Source organism: Conger conger, chromosome 17 (genome assembly GCF_963514075.1).
Source record: "Conger conger chromosome 17, fConCon1.1, whole genome shotgun sequence".
Lineage (NCBI taxonomy): Eukaryota > Metazoa > Chordata > Actinopteri > Anguilliformes > Congridae > Conger > Conger conger.
Genome location: NC_083776.1, coordinates 22,929,632 through 22,948,122, shown reverse-complemented (window position 1 = coordinate 22,948,122; position 18,491 = coordinate 22,929,632). Strand labels below are relative to the sequence as shown.

The 18,491-nt window shown below is 44.9% G+C and overlaps 1 protein-coding gene across 2 annotated transcripts; it reads right to left on the bottom strand.

Annotated features, from left to right (window-relative positions):
- Positions 1-460: 460 nt before the first annotated feature.
- Positions 461-16,140, bottom strand: LOC133116992 (male-specific lethal 3 homolog). Of its 2 annotated transcripts, none has more exons than XM_061227043.1 (13): positions 15,910-16,140; positions 15,083-15,165; positions 14,324-14,419; positions 13,609-13,706; positions 11,825-11,913; positions 11,099-11,239; positions 10,570-10,730; positions 10,182-10,340; positions 8,359-8,621; positions 7,855-7,964; positions 7,498-7,597; positions 7,171-7,255; positions 461-2,178 (listed from the first exon to the last, which is right to left on the bottom strand). In XM_061227043.1, the coding sequence occupies exons 1-13, from the start codon at positions 16,006-16,008 to the stop codon at positions 2,079-2,081; spliced, it is 1,584 nt and encodes a 527-aa protein (XP_061083027.1). In that variant the 5' UTR covers positions 16,009-16,140; the 3' UTR covers positions 461-2,078. The 2 variants fall into 2 exon arrangements, with proteins under 2 accessions (XP_061083027.1, XP_061083028.1); XM_061227044.1 differs by having other exon boundaries at positions 11,099-11,236.
- Between the last annotated feature and the right edge of the window lie 2,351 nt (positions 16,141-18,491).

Genomic DNA, 18,491 nt, shown 5'->3' with positions numbered 1-18,491 from the left:
TTATTGGTGGCTGTTTGTTACAGCACAAGGTCAGAGAAATGAGACTGTTTTTCAACTTTTGCACATTGTGTTACCAAAGAGGAATTTAGCATGCATAGGCAGATAACCCTGAAATGAACAGTGCTTTCACATTTCAGCAGCCACAGGCTCAATGGTTTATTCCTGCCCGTAAAACAAAATGAAATAAAGTGGCGTGGTGAACACGAGCGTTTGTGGACCGCTCAGGCGCTGGGTTCTGAAGAACAAAGATGATCAGCTCCTGTCTGCCAATCAGCTCGATGGAAGCGAAAACGGTCTCCATAACACAAATAAAACAATTATATTTGTGAAACATTTAAATGCAATCAGCCGTTAATTCCACCACATTAAATCACCTCGGAGGGGCACAGCTTCTGATGCCGGAACGTTGACCTCAAATCAAAAAACCTTGCAGAACACAATAAAGTATCCTTACGTAGGCTACGTTTTCCATTGCAGTTCAGTATCCTGCATTTTTATTATAAAGCGGGGAACAACCCTTGTAGGAACACCATGTACGACTACATGCAGAACATACTGAACATTTTACGAGGCCAGTTTCACAGACACACCGAGGAACTATAGGCGAGCACAAAACTCAGAACAGGGCTGCACGATATATTGTACATTTAACATCGAGATATGAGCATGCGAGAAACTTATCGCAAATTGCTTGAATTGCGATGAATAGTAAATAGCATTTATTTAAATTGATGTTCTGCTAAATTGATTGGCTGTTTATGAATAAAATCACGTGGAGAATAATGTATTTAACCATTTTTTTAGTGGGCATGGGCTATTCATTGTCTCGGGTCTACGCATGCAGAGCACCTAAAGCAGAAAGACATGAGAAGTGCGAACACTTCAATATCGGTTTGTTTATAGCAAGGAATATTGACATTGCAATATTCAACAACATTACGGCACCTTGCATATTTTCCTCATATCGTGCAGCCCTAACTCACCACAGGCTGGAGCTACAGCACATCAGGAAGAACACAGCACTGACACCAGCATTCATGAGCATCCTGTACACATGCACCAAAATCACACGCACCTGTGGCCAGGTACAAATTCACAGAGACGTTCTGAAGACGTGCCTCTTTTCTCACAATGCCGCAGTAAAAGCTTGCTGCATGAATGACACAGAACTCGATTCTTTTTCGGACAGACAAGGTAACATCCTGTACTTGAAGTGGTTGCTTCCACAATGAAAGATTCCAGCATTAGGAGCAATTAAAGTAGGTTAAATATTTGAAAGGAAAAAGTGCTGTTAATTCTTTTAATAAAATGTAAAAAAATAAAATAAAAATAAAAAACAGGACTATCTATACAACATGGAACAATAAAGGAACAGGATTATTGACAACCATCTTCAAGATGAACAATGCATGTTTATACAACAGAACGCTCAAAGCCATGAATCGAAATACAATACAACGATCACAACAGTGACACATAGACAGGGCAAGAGGTGGAGAGAGGGAGGGAAAGTGAGAGAAAGGTTACTTAATTCAGAAATATCTGCTTCATAAACAGTAAGATCAAACCCATTTGCAATCGGGGACAGTCCATAGCCTTGCTCAGGAGCGAACACAAATGTGACAGGTCAGATGGGGATTCCAACAGTGTGGTGAATTATATTTACAGAAACGTTTGTATTTTACACCCCCACCACACCCTCCCCAAACTGCACTACTGGGCACAAGCAAGGCGGCACAGGGAACCACTGCATTTAGCGAGCGTCGAGAGAGCTGCAAGCAAGAGGGACTTCCTGTCCAACGCACCCAAACAGGACATGGGTGTCCATTCTTAGCCTCTGCAGCTAAAAGGTATATCTCAGCCCTCAGCGGCTTCTCGCTGTTCTGAGATCAGTCTCAGCCTACGGCCGCTTCATCGAAGGCCAGAGCCGGCTCCTCTCCAGCTGAACTGAGATCAGTCTCAGCCCACAGCGGCTTCATCGAAGGCCACAGCCTTCGCCCCTCTCTGGCCGTACCGAGGTCAGTCTCAGCCCAAAGGCATCATGGGAAGCCGCTGGAGGCCTCCTCTTCGGCCGGACCTCAGTAGACGGGCCGCGGGTGCTTCATGCTGTAGTGCGCCTCCGAGGCAGACACGTACGCAGACTCCGGGAAGAAGTCCTCGTGGAACTCCGCCAAAAACCTGCAACGCAGCGACACACCCGAATACCCCGTCAAGTGGGAAGAGCCTTTCAACCCGGTGCTTTCGCTCTGAAAGTACACGGGTCCTCTGTTCTTTTACCAGCTCAATTGTCCAGGGCAGGGAAGCAACAGGAAACTGAGAAGCGGCACATTACAAAAAGTAACCTCGCTGCAGCAATAATTTCATGCTTCCATGGGCAACAGTCAACTGTACAAAGCTACAGAAACTGTTAAATACAGATGCTAATAATGCAGAGCTGGACTGTGTAATATAGGCATTACACAGGTTGCACAAATTCACACACAAAGCCAGCGTTTCATGCTGCCCACAGTACGCCAGGCTAAGGAGAAATGAAATGGCTCACACTTTTTGACACTCGCCAATGTCAAGTGTATCATCAAGCGTCACAACATGTCATAACATTACAGTGATGAACCTCATTTGTCCAATTTAAATGAAGTTAGAAAATAGTTGTCGTTATTAGACCTTTGTACATGTTTTAAGTCAGTGAGATGAATGGTAGTCGACATAAGCAGTGAAGATGGGCATCCCCCTATAGCCGTGTTCTTCGTGAGATTTCTTCCCATCAGGGAGATTTCTTCTTGCCACTGTTTGAGGGGTTCTCTTCCCATAAGGGAGTCGTTTACCTCATGCACTATTTGGGAGCTTAGGGCTGGTATTTTTTTCTTTTCCCTACTGTTCCTCTGTAAAGCATCTTTGGGACAGTCTGTGAAAAGCACTATACAAATAAAATTGAGCAGATGAAAGCAACACTAAGCACTTTAAAATAACTACTACTCCACATTGTCCCATTGTACTACCATCCATTCAAATTTTTTCTATGCCAAACCTTGTTCAGAAACATTTTATTTGAAACATTCTGAAGCCCGAAAAGCTCTAGGATTGAGATCTACGGATGTAGTATTGAGCCTAGAATCTATGAAAGTGGACAATCTTGTACTGAAACAAATCTCTCATGGGTGTCGGTGCAGGTTTGAAGTTAGTCTGCAGTTTCCTCCACAGCACGCACTTCATAAGCAGAAACACCTATAGGAGGCCAGGCCTGCAAGCTCACACAAAATAGCTCCATTATCAGCCTAAGGGGACTCCACTCAAAGAGCTTCACAGCTTTCAAACTTGGCTGCCTAAGTTTTGTGCATATTGCTGCCTGGCAACATGCCGGCAGAAGCTTTAGACACAGCCCCTCTGCTGACACGGTGCCAGAGTGCAGTCAGAGAACAGCTGCTGGAGGCAATTCTGCCAGGGCTCGTGATGTCATCTTATCTGGCAAAATTTGTGATGTCATCCAGCAAAGCCATTCAAGGTGACTTGCACTTGTATGTAATTAAATTAAATGAATGGCCAGTATAATTTCAGCGGCCATTTTTACCTATTTCTAGGTCTTTCGCTTTTTAATATCCTGTATGGCTACAGTAGTTTAACCATTTTACCAACACAATACGACAATTTTTATATGCCGCTTTAGTCAATTTGAAACCACTGCAACTCGAGCGAGACTGAGACGGTTTACTCTGAAGAGTTTCTCTCCCTTGCAGAGAAACGCTCACTTCCCTTAAATAACCCAATTCAAAGTTGCAGCGAAATTCTCCAGTCTAATCAAAAATAATCCGGAATGTTCTGGGAGTCTGCCGTTCAGCGAAATCCTGCAAATCTCGCCATCTCATCTCGGTCTCCTGGAGCTTAATCTTTCCTCAACAATTATCTGTACGGCCGGATGAATTAAGACCGAAACGCCGTTTTTCCCCGGCGAGGTTCGGCCCATTAAAGGCCGTTATAGAAGTGTGCGCGCCGGTCCACTGAGAAGCAGGGAGGCAGGTGTAGTTAGACTGCTGTGCTGGGAAACTATTGGAGTTTGGAGGCCATTTTAATCTACAGTTATCATTCAGCACTGCAGCAAGGCTGGGAGTCCAGGGGGAGACACAGTTACATAAGGACATACTTGCGGGAGAGGAGGAATTAGTGCTCGCTCACACGCATGTACACAACCACGCGCATTAAAACATGTGTACATGCACACGCATACATGCATTCAAATACCAATAAATAAAAACACAAACACAATCTCTCACACACACACACACACAGGAATGACCTCACCCCAAAGCACAATCTGAAAGACAAATTTGAACACATGCACGCACACAAACACAGAGGAATGAGCTCACTCCAAAACACAATCTGAAAGAGAAACTCGAACAAATGCATACAGATACACGGATACACACACAAAGACACAGAGGCACACACGTGTCAGATGGGCTTAAACTCAATCATTCCTCCACAGCTGCGAGGTCAATCCCAACATACATTCATCCACTGGGCTACATCGGTCTCTTGTGAGAGCTCTGCTGGAAGTCAGTCTGTACGCACAGCAGAGAGCCTGAGATCGCTCCTGTGCTTCAGCGCCCTCTAGAGGGGGGAAGAGTGCTCGTTTGATTAGTGGGGAAATAAATCTCTGAGCAGGGACTGCTGCAGATCATCACGCAGGATTTAAAGATTAGTCCTCAGAACACTGCTTACATAACCTCCCCTCCCCCCAATACTCCTCACTTCTAATGTGGGTTCAGGAAAAACACGCACGCACGCCAAGTGTGCCGTCACAGCGAGCTCAATGTTTTAGGCTTCATTTTGTCAGGTGATTTCCTCAGGGGCGAAGACCCTCTCATAAGAGGTTCTGAGAGGTTTGGTGACATACACTCACACTTACGTTAACAGTGCAGGGATGCAGAGGGCTTTGTTAAATGCTTGCACAGGAATGCACACAGACTACACTCTCCGGAAGCAGGAAATGAAGAACGGTTTATAAATCAGGGCCCGGTATAACATCTCATGCCTTCACCCCAACAACAAAGCCCAATTCTGTTCTTCCTGTTACTCATTCCGCCTTTAACCCTGGGAAAGAAGCGGTGAGAGAGAGGTAACAAACGGACATCAATGTCGAGACAGACACAAGACAGAGGAACTGCAGTAGTAGCCTGTTTAACCTCTAACCCCAGGTCTGCTGTACAAGGGCAGTCCATTCACTGCACGCTGCACAATTTACCGTCCCAGAATGCAAAAAAATACATTCATAATCCTGACCTTTTCGATTATTGTGTCTCAAGAGCACCAGAACGTACTCTCTGGACGTTCGGAAATTCAGAGCGATTTGAGCATTGCGGTTTGGAATTTTACAGCCGTCTGTGCACTGGATGCTCCGAGCAGCTGATTGTTCCAATCTATAAAATGGCTGAAGAGGTTATCATTTGTAAATTAACTAATTTCTGTGTGCTGCATGACATTCCACTCAAAGAGCGCTGAACTCAGAGCAGAAGGTCAGAGTGAACTGAACACCAGTGTTCAGGGATTCACAGACTCCGTACCTAATGATCCCAAACACCAGGCCCAAGTCAAAGGGAGCAAAGGGAGCGGTATCCTTTAAAAGCCCACATGCATCAGTGTTCTCTTCCTGGTTTTAGCACCTGAAACCCCACAAAACGTTTGCAAAGATCAGTGACGTAGGTTTCTGGAAAAGCACTTTAATCCTGCCCCCAGAGCCTCTCTGTGCTAACATTTAGCAACATCATTCCCATAATTATGCAAAAACATAACTCGTATCAGGTAAAAAGCTCGGACAAATAGCGCTGACTTTTTCTTACTTGTACAGGGGGTTTCCCAAATTTTTCAGGAGCCAGCCAGGTGAGAAAATTAGCCAACCAGATGTGTTAGCAGAGGGGAGACCAATTCTGCTGTTGACATACTTGACAAAAAACATTTTAGCAAGTATCCGGGTTAACAGAGGTGTGTAGTAAACCATTTAACCGACAGCTGGTGCTTATGGACCATGAATCAGTATGGAACACAAATTGAAAGCTCCAAGACGATGCCAATAGCTGGAAACTATGCATGTGGGCCTTTAAAAATACAGCAACGTGAGTCTCCACACACAAACAAACACCACACACGGACACCACACACGGACACCACACAGGGACACCACACACGGACACCACTCAGGGACACCACTCAGGGACACCACACACGGACACCACACACGGACACCACACACGGACACCACACACGGACACCACACACGGACACCACACCTCAATCCCAGCGGGCCGAGCACAGGTATGGGAGGAGTGTGAGGGGTGAGAGTCTGTACACCACAGGGTAGGTACACGTCATCCTCCCCTGAAGATCAATATCTGCGTTTACTCTACAAGCCCTTCCCAGATCCATAACACCTCTTAGGAACACAGCGATAATCCACTGGGCTCGGCTGACTCCAGCTGTACCCACAAATCAATGCGTTTTGTACCACACCCCGAAAAACTATTTCTTGTATTTTTTTTATCCAGAGATCACTCAAACACCACCTCTTCACCTCTCTTCAATCCTGTTCCAACTGTGGACAATATCCCTGAAACTGAACTCCCGGCCTCTCTCTCCTGGTCTCTCCGCTACAGCGTGTAGTTCATTTTAACCGGTCACTAAAACTTTGATAATACGAAGCTCATAAGTTGCTCAACGAATGGTTAACGAGCTAATGGGAATTACCTAAATGGATCTCCAGTCCTACACACACAGTTTAGGAAATGATACACCGGTGAGACGTCCCGAATGAACAGTTCGTAGTGGTGACAGATTTGAATCATGGTCGCTGAGCAGACGGTGAAATCGCACAATGAGAAGATTAAAAGTGGGTAATTGAAAAACTAAAATGGCCTCCTGAGGAAATCGATGTGGCTTATCCACAGCAGGGCCGAGCTCCATTAAAGTAAGCTCCTTTCACTTTATAAACTGGTATATCAGAACACAGAGTTAAGATGGGTTCATGACAGAGAAGTGTGTGTGTGTGTGTGTGTGTGTGTGTGTGTGAGAGAGAGAGTGTGCATGTATTTGCACATGTCCGTGTGTGTGTGTGTGTGTGTGTGTGTGTGTGTGTGTCTGTGTGTCTCGCACAGTTCTGCGCAGGTTGGAAAAGCGTACCGGAGGAAAAGCTCCAGGTGTTTGACCAGGGCCTTCAGGTTCTTGTCAGGAATGTGCATCTTCCCCAAGATCTCCGGAAGCTTCACTGGAAAAACAAGAGCCTTGCATAACTCTACCGTACACAACACGTGCACTCACCCTTTAAAAACCCGGTTCCCTCAGTGCACAAGAACCTTCGGGCCAGGCTCTGTGTACGAAGACCCCAGTAGTGCAGAAGTAGTGTAGGACTGCGAGTATGACGAGGGATGTAGTGGAGGAGGGATGGAGTAGTAGTGGAGTAGTAGTGGAGGAGGAGTGTATTAGGAGTGGAGTAACGGCCCCGCTCACCGAAGAGCCGCAGCAGGTGCTGGGAGCCGTACATGTACGACGGCGGGGGGGGCTGGTCACTCTGGGGGTAGTTATCAGGAGTCAGCTTCCAGCTCAGGACCTGAGGACAGCAACCACAGGACAGACCAGTTACACCACAAGGGCTAACAACGACTGATCCCAGCAGCAACGTTACTCTGGTAACCGCTCAAACAGGCAGCAGACATGAAACAGCAGTAATCAGACCCCTGCTTCAGGAAACAAATATGGCACATTCTGAAATTCGCTTACGTCCCTAAACACGCGTCTGATTGACCCAAAGACTGTCACGTGTGGGGTTTAGGCCAATCAGAAGAGAGGACACATCCCAGCACACACCTCATTGAGCTCGTTGTTCCTCCTGCTCTCCAGGCCGGAGAACACACAGCTGCCCTCTTTACTGGGGGTGAGTGGCAGAGGGGACGAGGAGCCGCTGTCAGCAGGGGTTTCTGGGTAAACAGAGGGGGGCGTGAGTCAGACACCACACAGCCCACCTGACAGCGTGAAAGACAGACCTCAGTTCCGCCTTTCAAACTGATCCGAAAAAAAAACCCATTCTGTATATCAAACAGACCTGGGTCTAATGGTTTTCGATGCAAATGCGTGTCTGTGCTCGATTTATCTTGCCTGATGCAACTGAGGCAAAGGGACCAGAAGGCGGGGTTTGCATTTTTTGAGAGTATTTCATAGGTTCCAATACACCAGACAAGCACAGTAAAGCACGGAAAAGTATTTTAATGTAAAACAATTATGGATTTGACCCAGGCCTGATGTGAAATCAGGCACAGTGGTCGCCCTCTACAGGACAGACAGTGCAGTGCAGTGAGAGAGGAGAGAGCGTACTCTTTTCCAGGCTGAGGAAGAACTTGGGCAGCGGGGCGGGGGGCTCGGTGTGCCTGCGCTTGGGCTGGGGGGACGCCCCGCTCTCCGACAGCCTCTCGCTCCCGGAGGTGTGGCGGGTGGAGCGGCGGAGCGACTGGGGCGCGTCGGGGTCGGCACGGCGACGCTTGGGCGTGGACGGCTCGCTGGGCGGCGGCTGGCTGTCGCATGACTGCGGGGTCAGGGGGTTAATCCCGGGGGGGCTGGGCGAGCGGTCCCGCAGACACCTGCAGCCACGGGCGCACGAGCAGGAGGAGGAGGAGCACAGTCACAATTACATCTGGGTATGCTCAGACAGACAGACACTCAGACAGACAGACACTCAGACAGACAGACAGACACTCAGACAGACAGACAGACACTCAGACAGACAGACACTCAGACAGACAGACAGACAGACAGACAGACACTCAGACAGACAGACACTCAGACAGACAGACACTCAGACAGACAGACAGACACTCAGACAGACAGACACTCAGACAGACAGACAGACACTCAGACAGACAGACACTCAGACAGACAGACACTCAGACAGACAGACAGACACTCAGGGAGTTTTCCTGCAGAGGCGGCCACCTGGAATTGTGTACCACCTCCACAAAACTATGACCGGCGCCGCCACAATAAACCAGTATAAATAGAAACATTGAACTTATTTGAAAACAAAATTACACCCAGCCAGTTTTATGTTTTCAGCGTTGCACATATGGCCTGTAGAATAGCAAATGTATTTTGGAGCAGGTGAAAAGACGGTAAATAATCTTATCATAGCCGGCTGATAAAAAAAGTATAATTCACTTTTCTAAATTTAAATCACATGATCATGATTAAAGTACCACATTAGCCTGATTTTGAGCCAGGAAAAGACAACACTGCAGTAGATCTGCAGGCATCTGTGAATCTCTATTTACTTAAACACACACACACACACACACACACGTCTCACATTTTACGGTTTGGGAAAGATGCCACAAATTCCACTTTTGCTAATGAAATTCCGCTCCTGCCACCTAAAACTCGATCTGCACCAAACGGGCTAAATGAAATGAAGCAGCTGCCCGTGTGCAGGCCGTCTCCACGGCCGTGCGGCCCTTAAAGAGCTCTTTAAGCGCGTTAAGAATCCGGACCTTTATTAGGCTCATTCATCACAGAGGCAGCAGTGCTCGCGCCACACTCTGAGAGGGGGAGATAGGGGGCCCAGACAGTGTGTGTGGGGATCTGAACCAGGCTCTGGGGAGGCACAGGAGAACAGGCCGCTCTTTATGGACATGCGCCATCTCTCTGTGGCCAGCAGAGGGAGCCAAATCACAAGGATGCCATTCCAGACAAATGAAGAAATCGGTTACTAATAATGCTGGTCTCATGCAAGTGGCCATAGGTCAAATACAAAAGTCAATAATTCTGTCCTCACTGTCGTGTTATTACATAGAGCAATACTTTGTGGAGAAACCAGGGACGGATTACGTCACTCTCTCGCACGCTTAGCGAGAGGAGCCACACTCGGTTTCCCTACTAGCGACAGTAAACTTCAAAAGGCTTTTCACTAGCCCATGGATAGTCAGTGGGCAATGTAACAGGCACTTGGCCCATATTTTTCCACAGTCTATGGTCCCATGGCAAGAGTCTCCCTTGTAGGTGAGAGTCGTTTGTAGGTCGTTTGACCCTGTAACTAAAACTACCGATTACAAATTGGACACACCCTACTATGTCATTAGACAAATGCCCCATCCATCTCACACAAACCAGACATGTGTCTCTCATTGGTCAAACGCTGTCTCTCTTACCTGCTGGAACCTGCAGCGGTGTCCCTGATTGGCAGGAAGAACTTGGAGGAGCTGACCTTCTTGAACTGCGACTGCTCGTAGGGGTAGAGGAGGATCATGGGAAGGGTGAAGTCGAAGGTGATGCGCAGCCCATCCACCATCTCCTTACAGAGCTCCTCACTGCAGGACAAAGAGCATGAGCTACCATTCAAGATACTCCACTCATAACACAGGTGAATTTACCACAAAGAATCACACTGACCAGTATACAGAAGCCATCCTATATATGTGCCCAAAAGTACTAGCTGACATTAGCTCTTAAAGTTCTAATTCATTTCTGATACTTGGATGGATAATTACAAGACAGCAATGGCAAGGATTCTGGTTTCCAGAGGGGAAAGGCTCTCACTTTTTCTCCGGGGGGACATAGTGGGGATTGAGGTTGGTCTGAGTGGAGGCCTGGTGGTGCCGATAGCGCTCGTTGGCGGAGAAGGCGGCGTTTATGGCGAAGTGCTTGACGTACGACTCCAGGATGTTCACGATGTTCATCTGGCAGGGCAGCTTCACCAGCTGAGAGGGACACACAGTAGCTCTTCAGCAGAGACACGAGGCACAAACCACAGGCAGTTCACATGACCACACACACACACCACCCCACAATTAGGTCACACCATTTTTTTCCTTGTTTTAAATCCCCCCCCCCCCCCCTCCCCCTACACACACACTAAATCCCAGTAAAGTCTGGAACAGCAGGGGTCCCCAGTTCCTGTTGGTTTTATTCATCCCAGCACACAGATCTGTCATTACCAGAGCCAGAGATTCCAGAGCCTTGAAGCCAGAGATTTAAGACTTATTCCCTCGCAGGACCATAACGGGACCTGGGAACGGCTACGGTCAAGGACAGCAACCTTCACATGGTCGCACGGCGCAGGCAGCACCTTCTTCCTCTTGTTGATATAGTAGCAGTCATCCTCCAGCTTCTTCTTCAGGACCTCTGGGATCTCGATGCTGATGCTCTTGTCCTCTCCACCGCTCTTTTCCAGCCACTCCCTCTTCGCGTGGGCGTCTTCCTCCTCCTTCTGAGGGACACACAGCCGTCAGCACCCATCACTTACCCTCCGCCCAGCGGGTCGCGTCCACACAGCCCCAAAACGTGTCGCCATCATGTAATGTCTGCACGAGCTAAAGGGGGCAAATACGGGCAAACCGCTAATGTGCTAAGGAGCTTACCGTTCTAACTGCAACGTGCAGATCCTGCATCAGTAAGGCCCAGTTCAAATTTGTTAGACCGTTACACCTCTGGTTTTCCATTCATAAGCAATATTATTTAAGACAAATACACGCAGTATTTTTTCTAAATTTTCATTTATTCCCATTAAAGGCAGTTTAGTTGCGTACTGAAAACCTTAATGGTTGCTTACTGAAAACCATTACAAAAAAAAGCGTCAGAAAATGCAAAAAGAAGCATAGAAGAAACATGCGAGTTGGCCTTCAAGGCCTGGATTCACACACTCCACAGGATAACATTCAATATCTTAGTGCGACATTAATGCTTTAAACCCAGGCACCGAAACTCAAATTTTGTTTCAATTCAGTACAACTAATTTCAACAGTATTTTGGTCGCAGAAACGTTTGGGGCAGGGCTTTACACGCGGAACGTTACCATTTCCTCAGAAGAGTCGCTCTCCTCGCTTTTTAAAGACTCCGGGTCCTCCGAGTCGTCGCCGCTGTCTTCAGAGGACGAAATCAGAGCTGAGCGAAGAGAGAGAAGAAATCAGCCTTCCTGCCAAACGCAGGTAAACATTCGCCTTTGGTAGTGCGTGATTCTGGGAAACCGTAGGGTGGTGTGGTGCAGTAACCAAGGCAGCTACATCCATGAGACCGCATCGCTTGTGTCAAAAAGCCCCAGACAAACAATCTGCATATGCAATTGATATACTGCTCTAAAATAACTAAAATAACATTTAATTACAATCAAATAGTACAGAAGGGAACCTGCTTGCCTACCAGTCATACTTCAAAAATATTTTATTTATGCGTGTGTGTTCTGCATGATTGACACATACTCTCACTCACACACACACACACACACACACACACACACACACACACACACACACACACACACACACACACACACACCTGACATTACACATGAAAATACATTCCCACAGCTTCAAACAGTGCCGGCCGGTGGCTGGGATAGTTGATGGAGACGGGGTCATCGGCTCCAATAAATAAAGAGAAGAAAGCGAGCTCTCCAGCTCACCCGTGCACTCCCAGGGTGCACTGGGAACCCGGCGAGAGCCCTACTCTCTTTACATTAATAACGTCTTCTGTCTGTCCAGACAGCACACAGAGTCTTCTACCGGAGGCGGGGCGAACGGAGGGCTTGATGCAACTCAGCTCCGCTAAAACGTCAATCAAGCGGCATGAAAACAAGCCACTTACGGGAACAAAACTGAAAGGGCAGGCAAACTAGCTTGTTAAAAAGTTACAGGAGAAACTTTTTCCATAGGATTCTCAGCAAGAGTATTTCAGAGTGGCTCAAAAAATTAAAATAAATAAAAACGCACAGACCTACAACAACATATTAACACTGCACAGCATTCATTCATATTATTTCATTCTTTCTTTTTTGTTACCAAATCATGCCATGCCCTGTGCTTGAAACTTCTTCCTTACATATTTACATAACCATGGCAGGCCTATAATCTCCAGTACTTTTAGTACACTGGGGTCCTGTGGTTCCACCGATCCCCACATCAACACCTTTCTCACTGAATAAAATGGTGTGTATTTTTTTTGTCAGGCAAACGAGATCCACCTGGGTAAAGCATCTTATCTTGTAAAGACAAGCCAGCTCACCATCTCCTGGCCAAAGACTTCATAAAACACAACATGTCTCCTCAGAACAGGACTCCCTGACACAGCCTCTCAGACTCAACTCTATGCAAACAAACTCCTACCACAGATCCAGACACTCCAAGAGGCCAGACTACAGTTCATCAAAGCCGATGTTACAAGGTCTTGGTGCATAAGCACAAGCCACATTAGTTTTCTGCATTTTCAAAAAGAAGTAAGTAAGATGTAAATGGTAAATTGACTGACATGTTGTTCCAATCGGAAAGTCTCCAATTTTTATTCAGAAAGACTTCTATGACCATGTGTTTCACCAGTTGCAAAGACACACAGAATACTGTAAGTGCAGATCTGTTACACAGGAAGTGAGTTGCCTTACAGCGAAACAGGCTCTCTGTACCCATATCCTATCATTCTCAGATATTTTGAATTTCTATCTTATTTATAGCACTGCAGAAGAAAATGTGTGTTATTTCTATACAGCAGAAACTTGACTGGAACCACTTATTTTCACTCTAAAAGCCAAGCTGCACTATTGGGCACTATTGGACCCCCCCCGCCCCTTTCTTTGGCAGAAACACTTACAAGAGGCATCACTTTCCTCCCTCTCTTCAGGTAGAGTTTTTAACACCGAGTCAACACCGGGCAGACGACAGCGTCGCTTCTTCCATCCCTTTCTCCTCCTGAACGAGGTCAGAAAAACGCAGTCAGGCACCCAACAATTCTTACAGAGCACACCCTTTTAAACTACCAGAAGATTTATCTTTTAACTCAAGAAACACTGTGGCTGATTCAGCAATTTCTGGGCATTCATCATAATGTGGGTTCAGTTCATTTTTGAAAAGTTGACTCAATCGCTGGTGGGCAGTGTGTTATTTTTTTTGGCAAAGAAATGTGCCCATCATAATTCTATGAACAACAAATAACAATGCTGATTTACTCCTATTTCACCAAACACTCAACTGCAACAGCCATATTCAGAAAAATTGCCAGGAAATCATTGGTCAGATGTCAGAAACTCCGGTCCTGGAGAGCTGCAGAATGTGCTGGCCTTCGTTGTGACTCAGCAGTTAATTACAGTGAACTCACCTCACCTTGTTTCTGGGTCTGAATCGATTGCTTTGAGGTGAAAACAAAAACCAGCACACGCTGCGGCTCTCTAGGACCAGGGCTGCTGTCCCCTGGGCTAGGTAAATAGCAGTAGTTCGCATTTTTTGTTGCATCCTTGGGGTGCCCAAGTGTGGGGAATATTGATGCAAATAGGATGCACAGGCATATAGCCATTTTAAAGCACACTTACATGCGAGCCACTGCTTTGCGTGCCAGTTTACGCTGTAATCTGCGGTTTCCGTCAGTATCGCGGAGAACATGATCCTCTGCAGCCCAGCGATCCCAGCTGGAAGACAATGACACACCGTAATGTTAGCCTTTTCTGAATAACTTTGAGCAACAAACGCTGCTGCACTGCTAATTAGAGAACCAAACTCAGAGCTTTATTCTGCTGACTCGAAAAACCAGGACCCACCGATTCCCCAACTGGCATTTTACTGTGCAAGAAATGCGAATATCTAAATTAGTACATTAAAATATACAGTATGACATTTGCCAAGGTTAACACAGTAGTGAATTAATTATTTCCATTGCATTTTTACACCGAATTCACCTGCGATTTCCACCCTTTAAATACAATCTTCAGGACAATGCAATGGCACTCTGGCGTGGAATTAAAGATGGTTTAATTCACTTGCATTAAATGCCAACTAGATTAAATAGCTTTCATTGTTTTCATGAGCTCTTTCCATTTAGTTACATGAAACATGTAAACGGTGTACTGCTCGGAAACATATCCAGAGAAGAAATGTCTACGGTATAACCAATGAATGCATCGAATTCCCTCTCAAACTCGTGGATAGCCATCGTAGCTAACTACCAATCAGCACAGCCTCAACTGATTCGAATGTTCAATCTCAACAAAGGTAACGTTAGCTAGCTAACTTACTGATTAACGGGCTTCACGCAGTGTTCTGAGGGCTGAGGAGAATCATTCATCAAGTCTTACCTTCTATTCCAACCATTGAAGTGAATTAGGTACTCTGGGACCTTCCTAGCCCGCTCATCTTTTCCAACTACAATGTCAACAACCTGAAACATAAAAAATAACAGATAAAATGCACCGCTAAACTAGTCCAACTTGCTAAATTGCGTAACGTTGACGTCAGGCTAGCTATGTTTTATCGATGGAGTACATAAATCAATGTAGTACGCTAGCTAGACATTTTAGTTAACGTTAGGTCCAGTAATGCTAGCCAACAAGGTACAGCTGAAAACATAATGAGGACACTAATCATTAATATGGCGAAGGGAAAACACTAGTAACTACTGTTGCGAATTAATGCTGCACAACGACGTACCAAACTACCTTGCGTTAGCCTACTAGTCTAGCTGTCTAGTTAGAACAGCCGTTAGCCGGTCAACAAGCAGGCCCAACAGCCTGGCAGTAAGCAGGCCTTCGTCAATCAACCCGTAGCCTAGTATAGCACTAGCTAGCCGTCACCTTAAAACAATGCATCACATATAATAATTATTAACTACCTATTCCGTATCGCAAGTCTTTCAAGAAACGACTAACGTTAGTCTAAGTTAGCAGTTAAGCAGACTTAAGTTACGATTGCCAAGTTAGCTAGCAATCATAGCTAGCTAGCTAGCGAACTGATATGATTGCACACAACTGCCCGTAATATCAGCCAAGAAAATAGTATTGTTAAGAATGAGAATTTAGAATAAAAATAGAGCTAACGTTAGCTTAGCTAGTAAACTAGCAAGCCGTCTCGTGCATCTTGCCGTGCTGAGCGAACTAGATACATTGTATCTAGCGGTTTTACTTACCTTTGCATCATATAACACTTTAGCCTTTGTGGGATCTGGTTCGAAACAGAGAACTTTTTCTCCTTTGTGAAATTTAAATTTCATTCCCCGAGAGTTCATTTGTTCATCATGGCTAGCAGGAGAGGAGGAATCTAGACCCCCACTCCTTAACCCTTTCACCGCCGGGCTTTAATCCTGATCCTGAAAAAAACTGGAGATGGAGCTAGGAAATAAACCACCAACTGGAAACGCGGCACAGATAAGTTAGAATGGCCCTCCAAGGACACCGTAGGACCCATGTGTTCTTGAGCGCAGTCCCGATGGTAAACCCAGATAATCTACATTGGTGTTGTAGCTAATTGGTATTCCAAATTCTCGTGTGTGCTCATGGCTACATTTATGATGGCAATATGAAACTAATATAACAAATGGTGTAGCCTAATTTACTCAAATCCTTTATAGCTTGTATAGATGTATAAGGGTAGAATGTGTTATTATCCTCAAACTATATTGTGATAAATGTTCCCGGGACGCTTATTTAATTCGGCTCATTTAATTCGGCTTTTATTTCGATAAATCGATTAATCGAAGCATTTGTAGAAAGAGTTCCCATTTGCTTGCTTGCAGCCCTCGCTTAAACATAGCACCGTCCAATGACATCGTACGGATTATATTGTCTCCAACTGCACAGCGAATGTTTCCGCGGTTCTTGGATACTTGGATACTGAGGTTTGGTTGTGGTTGTACAGTAGCCTGCAGTTTTGTGGGTAGAACCAACATCATTAGCAGAAACTAATAACACTCATAAGGAGTCATCGTGGAAGTAACCCAAATCAAATGCTACATTCAGTTAATTTGGGTCCTTTTGCTTTTTTAACATATTTATTACCTTCATTTGGAATTCAATTGCAAAATTAAAAATTAAATTAAATTAAAATCCCCCCCCCCCCCCAAAGTAATTAAAGTAATGCACTGCCATATGGATCACATTATCTCTGCAAAAATGTAAAAAAAAAAAAAAAAAAGCAAGCAAAGGGGATTCAATCATTCATAAAACATGACCTATACATTACAGCAGAGATAATGCAATCCACATGTATTCATTGGCAGTGTAATGTAAATAGAATGTGACATTCACATTAAAACAAACATGTAATGTTGGTTCCATTTGTAATAATTGGCTTTATATCTCTATATATGCATTCCTGTGTCATCAAATTTCTGATGCTACTGTGTTCCCTGAAGTATAGGCATATTTAACTTATTTAAAATTGTGCTTATTGATTATTTTATAACAGATTTGGTACCCTATTTTGAGTTGTATCAGACTGCTGTCCTCAGGTAAGAATGAGCAATTCTCAGAGTTATAGGAGCTTCGTCTCATGTAACTTCATGGGATTGTCATAAAAGAGGGTGTATGGAAATAGGCCTAATGGACTCACTTATGTATTTTTACATGACATTACATTATTGGCATTTGGCAATAAGTACAGTTAATTAGACTAAGCAGGAGACAATCCTCCCCTGGAGCAATGCAGGGTTAAGGGCCTTGCTCAAGGGCCCAACGGCTGTGCGGATCTTATTGTGGCTACACCGGGATTAGAACCACCGACCTTGCGTGTCCCAGTCATTTACCTTAACCACTACGCTACAGGCTGTATTTAGTCTTAGCTAAGTGAATTAGTGTCTGCTTTTGTGTTATCCCACGTCAGAAAACTATATATCTCATAAATACCATTGGAAGTATTGTATTTCGTATATATAGGGTAGTTTGGTGCACAGACATTTCAGTGGGCGGTGGTGTCTTTTGTTTGCAGGTTTATTTTCACTGTTTCCCTTTCGGTTATTTTATATGAAGAAGTGGGTCAAACAGCCTCCGGTAGGCTGGCTTGGCTTCTCTGTGTTTCAGTTATTAGTTTGGGCCCATGAACTGTTTTGTCTTTTGTTTTCAGTGGACTTTTGGGCTATGGTTTCTTATCTTTTTCCCTTGAAAGTTGACTTTTCCCACGACTGACGGACTAATTTATAGACTCTCGGAAGGCTAGCTAAACTTGGAGCATTTGGGCAATTTTACAGTAATGTAAACCTGAGCATGAGAAAATGAACTAACTTCCTTCCCAATTAAACATATTATGTCCCAAATAGTTGATTGTGACCATTTGGATATATGATAAAATGTACAGGAACTACAGGAAAATGCTGTAATAGTTGTTTGTCCCATTACCATTTAAATTAATGCTATTTGGCTATTGAAAACATCTTGAAAGCATTCAAAACCATTTCATATGGTTTTCTTAATGTCAAAACTGACATTCAGAACCATTTCAGACAGCAACAAATGTATGATGATAAAATTTGAATTTTGACTTTGAAATTCACAGTTTTTAGAAAGTGTAAAAATTATTTTTGTGTCACATCTATAACAGCTGATTGAATGCATATAACATATACTGCATGCTCACGTAAAAAAGATGAAATATATAATCTACTCTTTCACAGATTGCATGGATTACTCATGTAATAATATGACAATGCTTATCATACTGACAAGTGATACAGGAAAATGCAAATGTTATAGTCACTATCATATATCTGTCTGCCTT